This window comes from Gopherus evgoodei, chromosome 3, assembly GCF_007399415.2.
Source record: "Gopherus evgoodei ecotype Sinaloan lineage chromosome 3, rGopEvg1_v1.p, whole genome shotgun sequence".
Lineage (NCBI taxonomy): Eukaryota > Metazoa > Chordata > Testudines > Testudinidae > Gopherus > Gopherus evgoodei.
The window spans coordinates 213,981,143-213,999,944 of NC_044324.1; the positions used below are offsets into that span (position 1 = coordinate 213,981,143).

General features: G+C 39.6%; 1 protein-coding gene across 2 annotated transcripts; it reads left to right on the plus strand.

Annotated features, from left to right (window-relative positions):
- The first annotated feature begins 171 nt into the window (after positions 1 to 171).
- MKKS (McKusick-Kaufman syndrome) lies at positions 172 to 17,543 on the plus strand. Of its 2 annotated transcripts, none has more exons than XM_030557999.1 (5): positions 172 to 499; positions 7,397 to 8,840; positions 12,102 to 12,277; positions 12,960 to 13,070; positions 13,959 to 17,543. In XM_030557999.1, exons 2-5 carry the CDS (start codon positions 7,850 to 7,852, stop codon positions 14,397 to 14,399), a joined length of 1,719 nt encoding a protein of 572 aa, XP_030413859.1. In that variant the 5' UTR covers positions 172 to 499; positions 7,397 to 7,849; the 3' UTR covers positions 14,400 to 17,543. The 2 variants fall into 2 exon arrangements, with proteins under 2 accessions (XP_030413859.1, XP_030413860.1); XM_030558000.1 differs by lacking the exon at positions 172 to 499 and adding an exon at positions 6,859 to 6,939.
- The last annotated feature ends 1,259 nt before the right edge of the window (positions 17,544 to 18,802 follow it).

Sequence of the window (18,802 nt, forward strand, 5' to 3'; positions counted from 1 at the left end):
CACGCACCGACATCCGGGTGCTCCCCTTAGGGGCCCTCGGGTGTCACGTGACCCGGGATGGCCAACGAAAGAAGCACAGTTAAATCCATTGGAAAGGGGTAGGGAGGCTTTGGGACGATAAGCACCCCTCGCGGGAGAAGCTGATTACAAAAAACGTATGTAATTAGCCTTCCTCCGACCGTTAGGATTTGGATTCTATAGGTGCCTACACAGATGCCTGAGGGACCCGACGACATGTTTTTAACAAGTCCCGTTGTCCGGGCATTTTCCTGAGTAAAAATCAGCTTGAAATCCCCGTTCGGATATTTCCGGGAGGAGAGTAGCTCTGGGTGGTCAGACAGGCGTTTGACTAAGCCACCACCTCTCCCTAGCAAAGGACCTGCACCGGCTTCCCGGACAGTCCTTGACCCTGCGTTTCTCGCGGGCGCGGGCCGCAGGCGTTGGCGATACCGGCTGGTCGCCCCGTGAGGGGGAGTTGGCGGGTGGTGTGCGAGTGGAGGTGAGGCGAATGGCTGGGGGGCGAGCGGGGCTGATGCCTCCTGGGAATGAGTAGAGGGGGGAGGGGTCGCTCAATGGTTTGAGCATTGGCCTGCTAAACCCACGGTTGTGAGTTCAGTCCCGTCCCTGCGGGGGCCACTTAGGGATCTGGGGCAAAATCAGTCCTTGGTCCTGCTAGTGAAGGCAGGGGGCTGGACTCAATGACCTTTCAGGGTCCCTTCCAGTTCTAGGAGATCTAGGCATATAAAAGGGCTGTGGGTTGGGGGAGGTTCTCTCGCCCCTCCCCCTCATTGTCTTGTTCATGGGGGGCAGGGAGTGACTGACCTCGCTTGTTCACTGGGGTCAGATCCTGCACCTGTGAAGTCAATGGGCACAGGCATTTAGCCTGCCATTCACAGAAGGGGTCACCAGCTCCTCTGCTTGGACCCCCTGTGTCTCACAGGCCGCCTGTCTGCATGCTGAACCTGACACGGGACTAGGCTGTTAGGGGCCACCGGCAGAGAATAGGAGGGACAAGGCTCACCAGTGTCCCAACACCCCACTCCCCCCATGGCAGGGAACTGATTCAGTGAAATATGTGCAGATGATACTCGCAGGTTACCTACATGTGCTGCAGACAAAGGTGAAAGCAGCAAAGAGTCCTGTGGCACCTTATAGACTAACAGACGTTTTGGAGCATGAGCTTTCGTGGGTGAATACCCACTTCGTCAGATGTGTTGCATCTGAGGAAGTGGGTATTCACCCACGAAAGCTCATGCTCCAAAACGTCTGTTAGTCTATAAGGTGCCCCAGGACTCTTTGCTGCTTTTACAGATCCAGACTAACACGGCTACACCTCTGATAGAGAAAGGTGAGAATGGCAGGGACCTTGGGGCTTTTCTGCCTATGTGAGGGAAAATCTCTTTCTGGCCCCTCATAGGGAGATCAGCTGGAGCATGAGCAAGAGCCAGCCAGGCAAACACCTGAAAATGAGAGAAAACTTAGAGTCACCTCAGAGCCCCAGTGGTGTCCCAACTCCCAGTCCTAGGAGCCACCCACCCGTAGGACTGTATGGCCTCTATTACTGCAGCACGTGCAATATCCTGTCACAGTTTTTTGTGGGTTTTTTTCCTTTCCCACACCTGAGCTGCACTCCCTAGACAGCGGGTTACAGAGGACCTGTGTGCCTGAGGCCAAAATCCAACCCAGGTCTCCTGAATCCCAATCCCAGTGCCTTTTGCAAACCACTAGGTTGTAACCCCCCTTGGGATTCAAAAAAGGCAATTAGGTAACTAGGCATGGAAAGTTTTGTTGCAATCTAAAGCAAAGACAGTCTTGCATGCACACCACTGTGCACTGTATGCCCCTTAGTGTCAAGTATTCTGTGGCAAGCTCCCAAAACACACAGTTAAGAAGGGTTGCTAAGCTGCAAAGATTTAGAAACACTGCCCTTCCTTCCCCTCCTTGCCTTTTTCAGTTTACAGCAGCATTTCCCACATTAGTAGAGCTGGTTAATTTTTATCACGTTTTGAAATGCAATGGAGGAGAGGGAATTGAGAAATTGTTGGATTTTTAATTAGCTCTAGTCATGATGATGATAATGTTTAGCTCTCATGTGGTGCTTGTTATGTATAGATCTTAGTGTTTTACAGAGGAGGTATTTATCAGCACCAGATCTTTCTACTGCACAGACTTACCTGTAGTGTTAGGAAGGCTGACTCTGTACCTGAGCAATTCTCAGAGCCTTTCATAATGCAATCTGTTGCTTAGAACAGCTCTACACAATAAACGTTTGCCCATATAGCCGTGTTGATTAGGGGTGTATTTTTGTGTGTGCTACATTTCTATAGTTGCAGAAGTCCTGTGGTAGATGCAGTTATGCCAGCATAGAAGTGCTTTAGGACTGTATAGTTTATTTTGCTTGCCAAATTGGTATAAACTGTACTGGCAAATGTACTTCTTTCCTGCATCTGCTCTAGGAGGGTTTGCAGCAATAGCTATTCCAGCAGACCTTTTCAAATGTGGATCTGGCCTTAGAATGTTCCAAGGTATTTGAAAATGTTAGGACTTTGAGGGGGAAAGATCTGACTAGTTCCAGGGGTCAGGCTTACTTTATAACAGCCCTTTAAAAATCTTTCTACTCCAGAAGAGTTGCTGTTTACCTCTCCCCCTACTTTCTTTCCACCCTCCCTTGCACCCCACTCCCTTTCAGCCCCCGCCCCAGTCTGTTCCCCCAGCCCTTTTGAACCTGAGTCTGTGACACACACACACACACACACAGCAACCCCATGCTGTGTCTCTCCCACCATATCCGATGCCTCCTGACCTGGCCCCACAGGCAGGGTGCTGTGAGGAATGCAGCCTCTTTCTCTTCCCCGTCCTCAGCTGGGGCTACTCCTGCCCAGAAATGGCTGCTCTGTTTTGGAGCAACAGTGGCTCCTGGGGGGTGAAAGAAGTAACTGCAGCACCTTTCTGGCAGAATGTATTTTCTGTGGGGAAAAAATCTGTGTGGCACATGAATTCTGTGCATCCGTAGTGGCGCAGAATTCCCCCAGGAATAAATATAGCACAAGAAGGCTTGTATTACTAAAGATAATGAGACCCTGACTGGGAGCTTAAAATCTGGGTTCTTATCAGTAGTAGGACTTCCAGTGAGTATAGGAGTGTTTTTCTTGGTGGGGAATGAGGAGAAGTATTCACTAAAACTTATAAAAGGATGCAGTAAAATATATTCAGGTTAACAATACCATTCAGATAGGTGTTAAAGCTTTTGGTTTTTCAGCAGAATATGTTAATGGTTGGGGGTCGCCTTGAAAGGGGCAGGGATGAGGCTAGCATATATGCTCCTGTGAACTAAGCATGGCATTGGGCAACTGGAGACCTGGATTTTATTTCTGACTGCCACTGAGGTGCAGTGACACTTGGGTGAAGTCACTTAGGATGTGTCTTTACTGCAAAGAAAACCCAAAACCCATAGCAGCCAGCCCTGGAATGTAGATCAAGTGATTTGGGCTTACACTATGGAGGTAAAATAGCTATGTAGATGTTCCCACTGAGGCTCTGAGACCCATCCCTTTCACCAGGTTTCAGAGCCCAAGCGGGAATATGTACGTAACTATTTTGTACCCCCACAGCATGAGCCCAAGTCACTTGACCCAGCCTCTGAGAGTGAATGCTGTTGGTTTGGGAGGGTGGGGGGTTGTAGACATACTTTTAGTATCTGTTACCATGATCTTGCAACACTCACATGGGTGTGTGTGTTTGCAGAATTGAGGCCGGTGTGCCTCAGTTTCTTCCTTTGTAAAACCATTGAAAAGCGCTTTGAGATTTATGAATAAGTGCAAAGTCTTAAAATCCTTGCAGATTTTATACCATTGTATACCCTTTCAGTCTTCTTTGAAAAAGAATAAAGTTTTACATGCAAAAATGGTATAGTTAAAGCAGCACAACCCCAACAAAGTGGAAGTAATTATAACAGTATAGCTTATAACTGTATGGGAAACAAGTATAGCAATTAGCTTTTCTTTTTAGGTATCTGAACTGAGGTTATTTTTAAAGACAATTTTAAAGTTCACTAAGCAAGGCTTCCTTCTGTCACTTTTTGTTCTTAATCATTTGGCATGCTGCAATATAATTAAAAATGTTAACATTCAGGTTTGGCTGTACTGTGCTATTATAGTGATTGGGGAGAAATCTTTCTTGGAACATGTTTAAAATAAAATGATCAACTGTCTTTACATAGGTAGATGCCAGTATGGGCCTTAAAACCATCTGGAAGGACTACAAAGTTTTGATTGTAATGGGAACTAGCCTTGGGCTGATACACTGGGGGTGGTTTAACATCAAGTCCAATCCTATTTTCCAAACAAAAAGAGAGGATTATGTACCAGAACCTGGCATTGTGACATATGTGATGCAACATGAAAGTAAAAAAGAAGGAAAATAACAGTAGTGCTATATATAAAAGGTAAGTTCCCTACCTAGCCAGACTGAAATACTTAATGTAGTATATAATTCATGTGATGATCAATTTTCTAACAATTATAATCTTGTTATAACCTTTTAGTCTTCTCTTTCTGTTTAATTTTTCTGAAAGCAAGTTAACCCTACTGTTATGTACTGAATACACCAGATAGCAGGCGTTAGAAGGCAATCAGTACATAAATTACTCTGCCTTTTTCTTGTGTACAGCTTCCATTCTGCTGTTACACTCCAAAATCCATCAGTCTTTGTTTTCAAAACTGCAGCTAAATCCTGCTAGACTATGGAATTAGCCTATAAGTGTTCAGCTAAGTGACTTTTATTATATGGCTTCAAGTTATTTTATTATTATCTTAAAAAGGCTTTTCAAGTCCATCTAATAAATGTATGCAAGTCCAAGAGGGTTAACACTACTAACAAACATGGATCAGTGACATTGTAACTTCATAAAATAATGTGTTCTACAAGTTACAGTTGAATAGAGCTAGCCATTGGTACTTTGGAGGAAAATGATGACCAAACAAATACTCCTGTACCCCTATATAACATTGTCCTCGGGAGCCAAAAAATCTTACGCATTATAGGTGAAACCACGTTATATCAAACTTGCTTTGATCCGCTGGAGTGCGCAGCCCTCCCCCCCCCCCCGCAGCGCTGCTTTACTGCGTTATATTTGAATTCGTGTTATATCGGGGTAGAGGTGTATGTTTAGAAAAACTTGTGCAGGAGACATCTAGATAACATAGTGATGTTATATGAATGCATAGGTAGATATAGATACTATTGGTTTTAAGGACTTTTGGCACATAACTAAAGCACTTCATTGTTTCTGAAAAACTTTGTAAGTCACCTTTAACTAGAAACCTAGATTTATAGCGTAAAATCATGGGTTTAATTGAAGTTAATGGTAAAACTCCTATTGACTACAATGAGACCAGGATTCCCCACTCATAGAATCAGTCCCTTCCCATTTCAGAATAGTATTTAAATTCTTACTAAGTAGGAATAAGTGAGATATACTATTAAAGAAGTAACATTATCGGTGTTATCTTAGGAATAATTAAATGTTTTAAAATGAATGTATCACTTAATTTCAATTCACAGCACAGTATATTCAAAATCCTTATATTTAACATCTTGTGCAATAATTTAATTAGAAAAACAACAAGGAGTCCGGTGGCACCTTAAAGACTAACAGATTTATTTGGGCATAAGCTTTTGTGGGTAAAAAACCTCACTTCTTCAGATGCACGAAAGCTTATGCCCAAATAAATCTGTTTGTCTTTAAGATGCCACCAGAGTCCTTGTTGTTTTTGTGGATACAGACTAACACGGCTACTTCCTGATACTTGACATCAATTTAATTACATAATTTTAGTCTGAATTATTTTTATTACTGGCTTGGTATTTTGTTTTCCACCAGTTTGATGTGATTTAAGGATTGAAATGTCTTGAACAAGGTTTCAGAAGTGTAAGCCACTGAGTGCTAAAATGATGGATGATTACAATAGCTCAAAGAATATTAATTTTAAATTTAAAAATAACACCTTTAAACTTTGAAGTATTTAGAAGTGAGCTGGGAAAAGTGTGTAAATTTAAACATGTCAGGATGTCACAGGGCTGCAAGTTAAAGGGCCATTCTATACCCCCCACCCCCATAAAAAGGGGAATGAGTTCCTAGACTTCTGAACACAAGAAATCATTTTGTTTTGAAGTGATTGCACGTGCAGGCAGGTTGGTATTAATGCACTAGCTTCTTATCTGTATAGATCTAAAGTAAAATGAGGTTATCAAAACCAATATAGACTCATATTTTCACACAATCTGTTATAGTTGGTAAGGGCCTACTCTTTGAAGAATTGGGTAAAATAGCATGCAGATTACAAGTCATCACTGAAGAGGTTAACTGGCAGAAATGCCTAAGTGTTTGAGCAGTGCCTTCCCACACTATATTTAACTGTAACAGGTTTTCTCATCTTAGTTAAAAAGTAGGGCTTTCTATTAATTGAAGTTAACTCGCAATTAACTCAAAAAATTAACTGTGATTAAAAAAATTAATCACAGTTTTAATTGCACAGGTAAACAATAGAATACGAATTGAAATTTATTAAATATTTTGGATGTTTTTCTATATTTTCATATATATTGTATTCTGTGTTGTAATTGAAATCAAAGTATATTTTATAAATATTTGCACTGTAAAAGTGATAACCACAAAAAATAGTGTTTTTCAGTTCACCTCATACAAGTACTGTAGAGCAGTCTCTTTGTCATGAAAGTGCAACTTACAAATGTAGAATTTTTTTTATATAACTGCACTCAAAAACAAAACAATGTAAAACTTCAGAGCCTACAAGTGCACTCAGTCCTACTTCTTGTTCAGCCAGTTGCTAAGACAAACAAGTTTGTTTACATTTACAGGAGATAATGCTGCCCTCTTTGTATTTACAATGTCTCCAGAAAGTGAGCTGGCATTGCAAGGTATTTACATGCCAGATATGCTAAACATTCGTATGCCCCTTAATGCTTTGGCCACCATTGCAGAGGACATGCTTCCATGTCGATGACACTCATTAAAAAAGCGTTAATTAAAAACGTGACTGAACTCCTTGGGGGAGAACTGTGTGTCTCCTGCTCTGTTTTACCCGCATTCTGCCATATATTTCATGTTATAGCAGTCTTGGATGATGACCCAGCACATGTTGACAGCCCTATTAAAAAGTACTACAGTTAAGTGTTTGTGTGTGCACGCAAACACACTGTGTTTGGGGAAGAATAAAGGTGCTAAATTAGTGGTCTTGCCTTAAATCAATGCTGATTTGCTCAGTTATTGACTATTGACATAGATACAATCCGATTTCTCAGAGACAGTTGAAATCATTATACAGTATTATTGTATACAAGGTTATGCTAATATCCTGTTACTTCTTTATTGTAGGTATAATTAACCTTGAAACTTTGCATCTGCAATCTTACTACCAAAAGAAAAGATGAGAAAAACTAGCTGGATTAAAAAGAACTGGCTGCTTGTGGCAGGACTTTCATTTCTGGGTGTCCATCTTGGTACATATTTTATACAAAGAGTTGCAAAGAACTCTGCTAAATCAGCTTTGGAAATTAAGCAAAAGGATCTTGGAGAATGAAGTAATTTTCTGCAATCATCACATATTAATTTATCACTTATAGTTGTATAATTTGTTAAATATTAAACTATGAATAGCTACATGGACATAGTTGTCATTCTGTATACAAGGTTTCTCTTTTATAATGTGCTTGGTTACAAAGAGTAAAAAAATACTTCTGTAGATTAAAACATCTATAATTTATGGATTCAAGGAAAATGGAATAAACTTGAAATTTTGTTGGTCAGAATGAAAATCTTGTCTTGAAGATGTCTCGCATTGAAGCTAAAAAGCCTTCATTGTGTACTAATGACCCTCTAACTAAAGAGAGAGTTAGTTTCTCTCTGTCTGTGTTTAGTGGAATAGTACAGTCTTGCTATGGCCCTACTGGTAGACTCAAACAGCTCCACAATGGTATGGGAGGCTATGTTCGCACAACTTCACAATCTTCTGCCTTGCTTGGTGGCCTTTCTATCACCCATCCAGCATTGAAGATTCTGACAGCCTCTGTACGGAATCATATATCACGCTTCAGCGACTGTGGCTTATTTACAGCCATTCTTTGCTGCAGCTTGGTTGAACATTTTCAAAGAATAAACTTTGCGACCTGTACTGTCACTAAAATAAGTAGACATCTTTTGAGCTTATGTACTGACTATCTCAAGTCTGAGGCCTGTGGTTGCCGAGTATCGGTGGATTTTGACAGTATTAAGACTCTTCTCTCTTTGGTACGTAGCATATTAGCAAGCAAACCTGCCTGCATGCTTAACAAAACAGAAGCCAATCACCTCAGCACATTAGTTTTAAAGGCTTTTTTGCTTACAATTCCGCATACCATTGAAACTAATGTTGTTTTAGGAAAGTGTGTAATTATTCCTGTGAAAGATAAAAGAGTTATGGATTCTACTGTATTTCCTGGACTACTAATAGAAATACCAGAATTTCAATTGGCAAGAACATTTCCTATCAAAAGAGTTTCTTCAAGCACTATCAAGATGGCACTCTTCTGTATCTCTATGTCAGGAGACCTTTCCAGTATTGGAGAAGGAACTGTAATTGTCCATCATGGAATTTCTCTAGAAGTAGCAGTATTGGATCAGTTGCTTAACTTAGGAAAGCAGTTGGTTAATGACCAAGTAGGCCTTGTAGTGTGCCAGAAAGTTATCCACCCATCTTTGAAACAATACCTGAAAGAGCACTGTGTCATCACTATAGACAGAGTTGGAGTATCAATGATGGAGCCCCTGAGTCAAATGACAGGTAACAAATGAACTTTGTACATGTCATCCATAACATTAGTCTCAAAGGAAACACAGAAATGTCACAAAGTTAATCCATCTTTCCTCTATCTAAGATGGATGTAGCCATTGTTGTATCTTATGTATCATAAATTTGCTAAGATTAAATAGTGTGCTGTTTGAAATCCAGCAAACTAGAATCTCATGATATACATCTTTATTTCAAACTCTGGCAAAGAGAGCTTGATCCTGCCTTTACATATGTGGCCATATCCTAGAAGTTGTTTCATAAAAGTCATTACTGTGTGCTACACAAGCACAATAACTGATATTTACAAGACAATTACCCACTCTGTTACCTAGAGCAGATAGAATCAAGCTCTAAACCCTGGGTTTATATAACATTAAATGATAATGGAGGATTTAATTGTTATAAACACTTGATGTTTAGCTCATATTATACTGTAAAATAGAGACCACTTAAAAAAAAATTCCACTGGCAAGTAATGTCCTTATCAAGGAAATAAAAGTTGTACTGCTCATGATCCAAGATGTGTAATCATTCCTGAACCAGTACTAATAAAGCATGGCTAGATTGTTACAATAGTTAAGTATATCTTGTGAAATACCAAGACTGGAAATGATGAGGTTTGCTGGTGAAAAGTGAGAAGAATCTCATCTTTCTAAATATATGTATAGAAATTGCTCCTAGTCATTTGTGGTGCTGATTTCAGATCACAAAACGACATTCCAATTACTATTTTCCTTTCCTCTCCGCTTCACGTTCCAAAAGTTTAGTGTCATGTTAGCTGTGGCAACAGTTATAGGTAGAAAACACTGCTGTACATTTATACAGTACTATTTGAAAATATAGGACCTAGCTTCAGATGGTAAAACCTTAAATTCAGCTCCTATAATGTCAGAGTTATGAGTAAAATTGAGGTGTGAGTGTGTGTGTTCAAGGATGGGGAAGAAGGAACTTAAGAATTATATGATTAGGGTCTAATATGTCAGTTCTTGACAACCTTAGAAAAGCTTTGAAACAATGCAGACTTTTTCAGGATTAGTTAACTTTCAAAGTACTTTAATCCTGAACCAGTGATTGGAAAAAGTTACAGACAGAACCCAAATTCTGTCTGTTTTTCTAGATACTGTAAGACCTGTGCTCTTATTACTCATGTATCAGAGGGGTAGCCATGTTAGTCTGGATCTGTAAAAGCAGCAAAGAATCCTGTGCCACCTTATAGACTAACAGATGCATCTGACGAAGTGGGTATTCACCCACGAAAGCTCATGCTCCAAAATGTCTGTTAGTCTATAAGGTGTCACAGAATTCTTTGCTGCTCTTATTACTCATTAACTTTTAAGATTTCTGGTGTTCCTTTGCTTTTATGAACCAGTAGCTGTTTTCCTGGCTAAAAATAGGACAGTCTCAGGAGATAAGACTTTAATTAATATAAAAATGGCATTGCCAAATACACTCCATTACTACAGTCAAGATTGAAAATAATATCTTCACATTTTTTGTAACCATCAAATATCTCTCCCTCTGTTTTTAGTTAATCAAATTCCAAAAATTTGCATACCAAGCATAGTGGTTATCTGGTGCTACTAAGCAGATGTTTTTGATGTTATACAAAATGATGGCTTTCCTCATCAGTTTAAACATCTGGATACTTGTAATACACTCATCTCTAGTGTCGGCATCAGTCTAGAAGCTTTCTTCACTAAGGCCTGGTCCACACTACAGCGTTAAATCGATTTAAACAGCGTTAAATCGATTTAACGCTGTATCCGTCCACACTACAAGGCACTTAAAATCGATTTTAAGGGGTCTTTAAATCTATTTCTGTATTCCTGCTCAACGAGAGGAGTAACCCTAAAATTGATATTACTATATCGATTTAGGGTTAGTGTGGACAGAAATCGAAGTTATTGGTCCCATTCTTTTACTGAGCTACCCAGAGTGCACCGCTCTGGAAATCGATGGTAGCCTGGGACCATGGACGCACACCACCGAAGTAATGTGCCCTAGTGTGGACGCGTAAAATCGATTTTATAAAACCTGTTTTATAAAATCGATTTTATTAATTTCAATTTTACTCTGTAGTGTGGACGTGGCCTAAGTTATAACAACTTTAGGCTAGGTCAGATTTGGGCCCAATATTTCTATGCCACTACTCATAAAGAATTAAATAGGGATACTGTTATGAAGTAATGGTGAGGCAGAAGGCACAAAGTTACAATGGGAAAATGCCTAAAGTAATGCTTTCATTATTTTAAGTCAAATGTCCTTTGTTTTACAAAAAAGTTTATACCTGTTTAATAGGTCCAACACATTTAAACTACTATCCCAGTTAAGTTATAGTTTATGTGCATATGTTGTAACTTGAGTTCCTGTTTTATTTTAATCTCTGCTGCAGCCAGATTGTATCTTGGCAGTTCTTGAGTTTTTCATTGAAGTTGGTTCAGCTATTTTGTTATACCTTTCCAACATACAAAACCCTCAAGAGGGCAAGTCATTGGATCTTTTAAGAGAATGAAATATATGACTATCATAAAGATGAAACCTTTAATGAGGAAAAAGATTTAAAATTATTTCTAGTTGCAAAAAAAAAAAGGGGGGGGGAAGTGAAGATTCAGAAAAAATTATATTCCCAGATAACTTTGATAAAGTCAAGTTAAGGCTAATCATTTTTTCTCCTTAAATACAATATTTATAAAGTTTTAATTAAAACTTTGAAAACTAAGAAGTTCAGTGTTATAATTTTAAATCTCTTTGCTTGCCATTTTGTGCAGTAGAAATTCTATTTTTCTCCAGTCTTTTCAATCTACTTTACCAATCTGAGCAAAAGACATGTCGCCAGAGAGACTAGCAGTGTTTGGCTACAGCTGATTGGAAACCAGATTTTTCAAACATTAACGGAAACCTTTTCTGGCCAGTTCTACAGCTGACACATGGATGCTGCTTACAGCACTCAGGGCTACAGTCCCATGGTAAACATTGCATACAGATGCAGACTTTTAAATTGCCTAATCTAAATAACATTCATACTTTTACAATGAACTAGTACCAGAAGCTATATTTTCAAAGCACTGTACTGGTTTGTGTCTGCATGACTTCCATCTTAGTTTGAAAATTTACATGAATATGTCTTGAAAAGCATTTGTAACTTTAAAACACAAGCAAAACAACCTTTCAGTCCATGTTCTACAAAACACAGTAGACAGCTATTCTGATAAAATAATAGATGCTGTTCTTTGATTTTTCTTAATTGTACAGGTTCACAGCCCATTGCTGCCCTACATTCTGTATCTCCTACTTGTTATGGCAGTCTGAAGGACTTGCGCACTGAGAGTTTTGTTTCAAAACATTTCTTGCATCTAATTCCTAATGACACACTTGTCTGCAGCTTGATACTCTGTAACAGAAATGAAATGGCATGGGATGAGCTGAAGGTAGGCAAAGTTTTTCAAAATATCTAATAAAAATGCATACTCATCTGGAAGGAGAAGGTTGGGAGAGGATTGTGCGAGGAAAGGTTTATTAACAGTTTCAGTCACTATAACCAGAAGACTTTTCCTTGATCACCAGCCCATCTCAGAAACAACGCATTTTTTCCACACCATTTTGCACATAGTTATTTCTCCCCCTTTTTAGAGGCCACCCCTGTGGAAAGAAATGGAGGATGTTATTTCACTTTTTCTCAGTTGTGTGAGGAAAGTTTCAGGGTCACTGCTGACCCTTCACTTGGCAACACTCACACTTGAATAATTTAGATAGTTAAAGTGTGGTTTTATGCTGACATGGGGCTCCATGTTTGTAACTGATTGAAACTTAGTAAATAATTTTGATTATGCAAAATGAGGAACAGAACCCAGCACTCTTGGCTGTGATCTGCAGTGTTAAGCAGCATGAATACCAAAAGCTTGTTTGTTCACTCTGTAAGCAGCTATGATACTGAAATCACCCAGAGCAGATCTGTGAGTAAGCAAGTGCCATCTGTACATTTACACTTCTTAGAGAAGAACTGCACTTTAAAAGTATATCCTAAAAAGTAAAATGTTTAAACTTTTTTAAAACAAGATATTTTTTCTGCTTTAGTGATATATGCAATGACAATTTTTTCTTGCTCTTCAGCTTGCGTGTCAAACTGCAGAACATGTCTTACAACTAACAATCAAGCAACCATTGGCACTGTTAGGAGGTGGCTGCACAGAAACTCATTTGGCCTCATATATAAGACACAAGGTATGTAAGGCCTTGAGAGGATGTTTAAAGCTGCTTAATTCACTTAAGATGACAAGGAATTTACTTTATATGGGATTACGAACAGAGTTGAAACATCTCCTTTGTCCTTAGCAGATTCAGTTGACATTAAGTGTTGTATTTTATTATCCAAAGAATGACTAATATAAAATGAAATTGTATGAGATTTTAATGTGCTGATAAATATCTGCCTCAGGACTTATTGCATAAGAAATACTGCATTTGTATTCTTTAACAGGTCTTCAGATTTCCATTTACCATAGCAAAAATTCATTCACTTTATTCCTATAATATTTAATGGAAACCAGGAGAAATTATTTTGTCTTGAATGCTAATAAGGATAAGACTTTGTTGGCTTTGATTTTACTTGTGGGAAAACTTTGATATTTGAATTTTGCCATCACATTAATAATTTTTCATCAGTTAAAAATGTTAACTTGGACTACTTGTTAAAAACAACAAGGAGTCCAGTGGCACCTTAAAAACTAAAAGATTTATTTGGGCATAAGCTTTCGTGGGTAAAAAACCCACTTCTTCAGATGCCTGGAGTGAAAATTACAAATACAAACATAAATATATATTGGCACATGAAGTGAAGGGAGTTACCTTACAAGTGGAGAACCAGTGTTGAAGACCAATTTAGTCAGGGTGGATGTAGTCCGCTCCCAGTAATTGATAAGGAGGTGTCAATACCAAGAGAGGGAAAATTGCTTTTATTAAAAACAGCAAAGCTGTTATCCAGTAGTTTGATGGGAGACTATTTTGTGTGTGCTCAATAACAAATAAGATGTTTACTGGTTTGTTTTCCAGTTTGTGCAAAGTACACACATTTACAGTTGTCTAATGATTTTTATTATTTTATCTTTTTAGAGTTTTACCCTTCCTACTAGTGTTTTGAAAGCCATAGATTGTTCTCGGACACAATACCAGTTGGTTGCTGATGCCTTTTGCCGCTCCCTGGAGTGTGTAGCTTGCTGCCTGGAGCATGATGATGGTGAAATTCTTACTGATATGGTTTATGGACATTTTTGGTCTGTTCAATCAGGTTTTCCCTCTGACTGTAACTGGTCAGATTTAGTTTTGAAGTGTGGTTGTGGGATTTACAATAACCAGCAAAATCTCAACTGGACAGTTTTACGAAGCCAATGTATCCCTTTTGCTCCACAAAGCTGCTCTAATGAGCCTTCTATAAACTCCACTGACCATCTTGTACTGGACTGTTTTACTGCAAAATGTAGTGGTCTGCAAGTGGCAGTGGAGACAGCCAATCTGATTTTGGATTTGTCATATATAGTTGAAGATCAAAATTAGTTTAGTTTTCATCTCCATTATTTTGAACTTCATATTTATTTGAAAAAGTTCCAAAGCAGCATAAATAATATACTAAGAGACTACTATGCAGGAGCAGAGTCTATAAACAGAATTTTAATGTCAAGCATAGTTGCTCATTAAGCTACTTGTCTGATTCCTACTCCACTTCAGTTATCATAGACATTTGCAATCATATTTAACATTTTGTTAGAAAAATTAAACATTAATAGTCTAGAGTGCACTCAGACATAACCACATTTTAGTAACACATGATTGAGAATTCAGACTATAATGTATCTATCCATTCAAACTATATATGCAAATATGTGTTACTACACACACACACAACTACATTAAAGGAAGAGGAAGGTTGTAAATGAAGCACTCAAAAGTTAGGAAGTGCCAGAATTAAGGTTGCCTGTGCAACCTTAATACTGTCTCTTTGTGTGTATGCAGTGTGATTCAGTCTTTAATTATCTAATCACATGTACTTTTTCCACAAGACCCCTGACTCATTCAGTCCACAGAATGGGCAGTGCTGACTGAGTGAGCAGCTATTCAATATTTTGTTATATCGTCATGTGACCCCATATTTTATTTACTTCATGCTATTCAAACCATGCTCTGAAGAGAGAATTATTAATTTCTTCATAAGCTTTTTTATGGCTCTGTCGTTTGTAGTATCTGAGTGCTTCATAAACATTAATTTATTCTTGTAATACTCTTGCGAGATGAGGAGTTGGTATCCCCATTGTATGGAGGGGGAGGCACAGGAAGATTAAGGGAAAAGGTTTCCAATAATTTTGGGTGTCCAATTTGAGGTGCTTAAGGCCTGATTTTTCAAAATACTTAGCATTGTGTAGCGCTTCATATGTTAAAAACACAGCTTCCATTAACTTCTCTTGTAGCTGAGAGTGCTCGGCACTTCTGCAAATCAGACTACAGGGTCTCAGATCAAGCTCCAAGAAAATACACATTTATGACCATCTTTGAAAAGCTTGGTTTAAGTGATTTGCCCAACATCATATAGAAACTCTTGTGGCTGAGACAGGGATAGAATCCAGTGCAACTTTCAACTGCCTTGATCATAAGGCTGCCCCTTTTCTTCCCATCTCATTCACTTCATACATTTCAATTTCTGTAACAAATGTAGAAGGAATGTTGTATGGGACTCCTGCTGCATTTTCTTTGTACTGAGCAGGCTACACATTCTACTGGGAGCTAACAAAAATATAGTTCTCAGTGGAGTTTAGAGCCCTTACTACCCCCTGTCTCCCCCACCCCACTCCTTACCCTCGCTGCTGGCCCTGAGAAGTGGGTGCTGAGATGTGCTGTTCGGCTTGTGGGGAGAGGGGGAGGAGTTCTTCTGCCACCTACACCCTATTTCTGCTAACACTGCAGATTGCTCACTCCATTTTATATTCTCTACTTCTGTATAATCTGCAGTTGTCCTCCTCTATCACTTTCTAGCAGTGTCTCTATCCCTTTTCTAACCCCAGCTCCTGTCCTCTGTCCCTGATTTTACATATCTGCCACCTCCTTACTCTGCCGCCACCTGTTTGACCACCCTGCTCATAGTTTGCCCCCTGCATAAAAACACCAATTGGTGTTATATAATTTAAAGACTGAGGTACATATTTATCTCTATTTATATGGATGGAAGGTTAAAAGGTGCATAGAAATTAGCAGGTACACATGGAAATGGGGAGTGGCAGTTCCACATCATGGGGCAGATCCTCAGCTTGTATAAAACAGTCAGAACTCCAGAAAGCTATGACAGTTTGCAGTACCTAAGGATCTCCGCCTCCTCCCCCATCCTCTCCCCCCTTAGAGTTTCTTTTAATCCTTCACGCTGAGATTAAACCCCAACTTCATGGTAATGCTGCTCCCCAGGAGATGTCAGAATATGCAGCTACAATGAAGAGGCAACAGGAGCGTGGTTCAGAAGCTGGTCTGCCATGGGGAGGGAAGCAGTAACAGAGCACAGTAGTTGTGTTTGGAGATCTACAAGATTAGAGAGTGATTCTCAGTGATACTGAATCTCTACCGGCCACTGCACCCACCTCTGCAGCCTCACAAACCCTCTCTCACCCAGGATGGCTGAACTAGAGAAACAAACATAATCCTGTGTGGTTTTTAATTTTTTAATTCCTCCCCCTTCTGCAGCTATTTCTGTGAAGGGTACCCTTTGTTAGGGAGGAGATCTGTACAAGAAATTAATACAGTACCATAAAATAACTTTGCTTTATTCGTGTGAAGAAATTGGCCTTTTTCTGTTTAAGGAATTCTGAAATAGCTAAAAAAAATTTACCGGTCCCTTGCAAAAGAAATTCCCTCTAGAAGCAGCATGGAGTCAAACAATCCTGCTAAACACTAAAAAATGTAAATTCCTAGTGTGACAATGTACCCCATGTTCTTCACAGTGATATTATTATGATATGATTATGGCATACTTCTGATGTATTTTATGCTAGATCGGTCATGTGAGATATCATTGGAAAGTTTATGATTTATTAACATAATTATCTTGTTTGTATGCATGTATCATTTTTGTATCTGAAGTTAGGAATATTGACTACGTATCTGTATCACAAATATGTTTACACCTGGGGAACACCCACTATGCAAAAGACTGTCAGTCTAGATGGCTGTCTAGGAAGGGCCCATTCAAGTTTGTGAAGCATTAGGGAAAAAACAATAGGTCTTAGAAGGAGCTTATTTCCCACCTGGGAAGATGAAGATGCTACAAATGACCTCCGAGCAATGGTTGCTATGGCACTACAGGGACATGTAACCAGCTCACCCAGTACTGCATTCCATTTTGGAATATCAGTGTTTTTCCACTGACTGGCATGGGAACCAGGCTGTGAGACAAAGGGTTCCCGCCATATGCAAAAGCTATTTAAGGCAGGGAAGTGACATCATCGTGATTCTTCACTGATTCCCTGCCCAAAAGAGACTCTTGGAAACACCTGAGGAACAAGGACTGAACTGGGGAGAAGTGCTGGACCCAGGCTAAAGGGATTTTTAACCTGTGAATCGAACACCTGGTGTTTTTAAGCTGTAAACAAGTGCAGGTGGCCCCTTAAGAATCTCTGCAGCCTGCTTGAAAATATTAAATAAAGGGTGAGAATTTGCTACTCATTTCCAGGCTCTTTAGTATATTAAGCTTAGTTTGTGTGTTTTGTTTGTTTGCTAGGTAATCTGCTTTGATCTGTTTGCTACCCCTTATAATCACTTAAAATCTATCTGTTGTAGTTAATAAACTTATTTTTGCTTTGTCTAAAATCAGTGTGGGAATCATAAGTTGGGGCAGAAAGCTATTGCATATCCTTCTCCACGCTGAAAGAGGGGGCAAATTTCATGAGCTTACGCTGTACGGATCTCTGTGCAGTGCAAGATGGTATAATTTGGGATTTACACTCCAGAGGGGGGGTGTGCACTTGAGTAGCTGGGCAGTTCCTTCACTGTAGCCTCCCCATGCAGAGCTGATTACATCTGTATGTACTGCAGCTGGGTTTGTCCCTACTTATATGTGTGTTGGAGTCTCGGAGAGGGCTTGGCAGGCTGCTCACAGCAGTACAGTATAAAGGGAGCCCAGGCTGGTGAGTCAGTATGGCTCAGTGGTACCCCCGTTCCAGGTGGCACCCCGGGGGAACCCATCACACCCAGAATCTATTTTTCTAGAATATCTCATGCTGACTCTACCTTCCAACTGCCTCCCAACACCGATCCCCCCTCTTTCTTTTCTTTTTTTAAAGTGCTGCTACACCTCTAGCCCGATATAACGCTGTCCTCAGGAGCCAAAAAATCTTACCGCATTATAGGCGAAACCACATTATATCGAACTTGCTTTGATCCGCCGGAGTGCTGCTTTATCGCGTTATATCCAAATTCGTGTTATATCGGGTTGCGTTATACCGGGGTAGAGGTGTATATACAGTGTTGTTACAACCAGCACAAAACTTTCCTAACTGCAATTTTAACATCATTCTTCAAAACTGAAAGTAACATGAAGACAAAGGAAACCAACTATTTATGGGCCTAATCCAGGCACTCAGACTACCTCATTCAGTTCTCACAATCTTGAATCAAGCTGTTTTGCTGTATAGGTTAAATGAGGCTGCTCTGCTGCCATTTTGTTATAGTAGAAATACGTACTTTAAAAAAAAAAAGTTCATTTGAAAGGAAGACTACTGTTTTGCATGTCAGGTTTCAGAAGGGTAGCCATGTTAGTCTGAATCAGCAAAAACAATGGGTCCTTGTGGCACCTCAGAGTGGGCATCCATTGTGTGCCTTCTAGCCAAGCATTTCAAAATGCTTTAGAAACAGTGAGTTTATCCTCGCAGCACTTTAGTGAGGTGGCAACATAATCCTCATATTGTAGAAAAAGACTGAGCCAT

Excerpts from the sequence above, each read along its gene's own strand:
- MKKS (XM_030557999.1), top strand. The coding sequence starts at position 7,850 with ATGTCTCGCATTGAAGCTAAAAAGCCTTCATTGTGTACTAATGACCCT. Across the intron at positions 12,278-12,959 it reads TGGCATGGGATGAGCTGAAG|CTTGCGTGTCAAACTGCAGA; the intron begins GTAGGCAAAGTT and ends CTTGCTCTTCAG. Across the intron at positions 13,071-13,958 it reads CCTCATATATAAGACACAAG|AGTTTTACCCTTCCTACTAG; the intron begins GTATGTAAGGCC and ends TTATCTTTTTAG.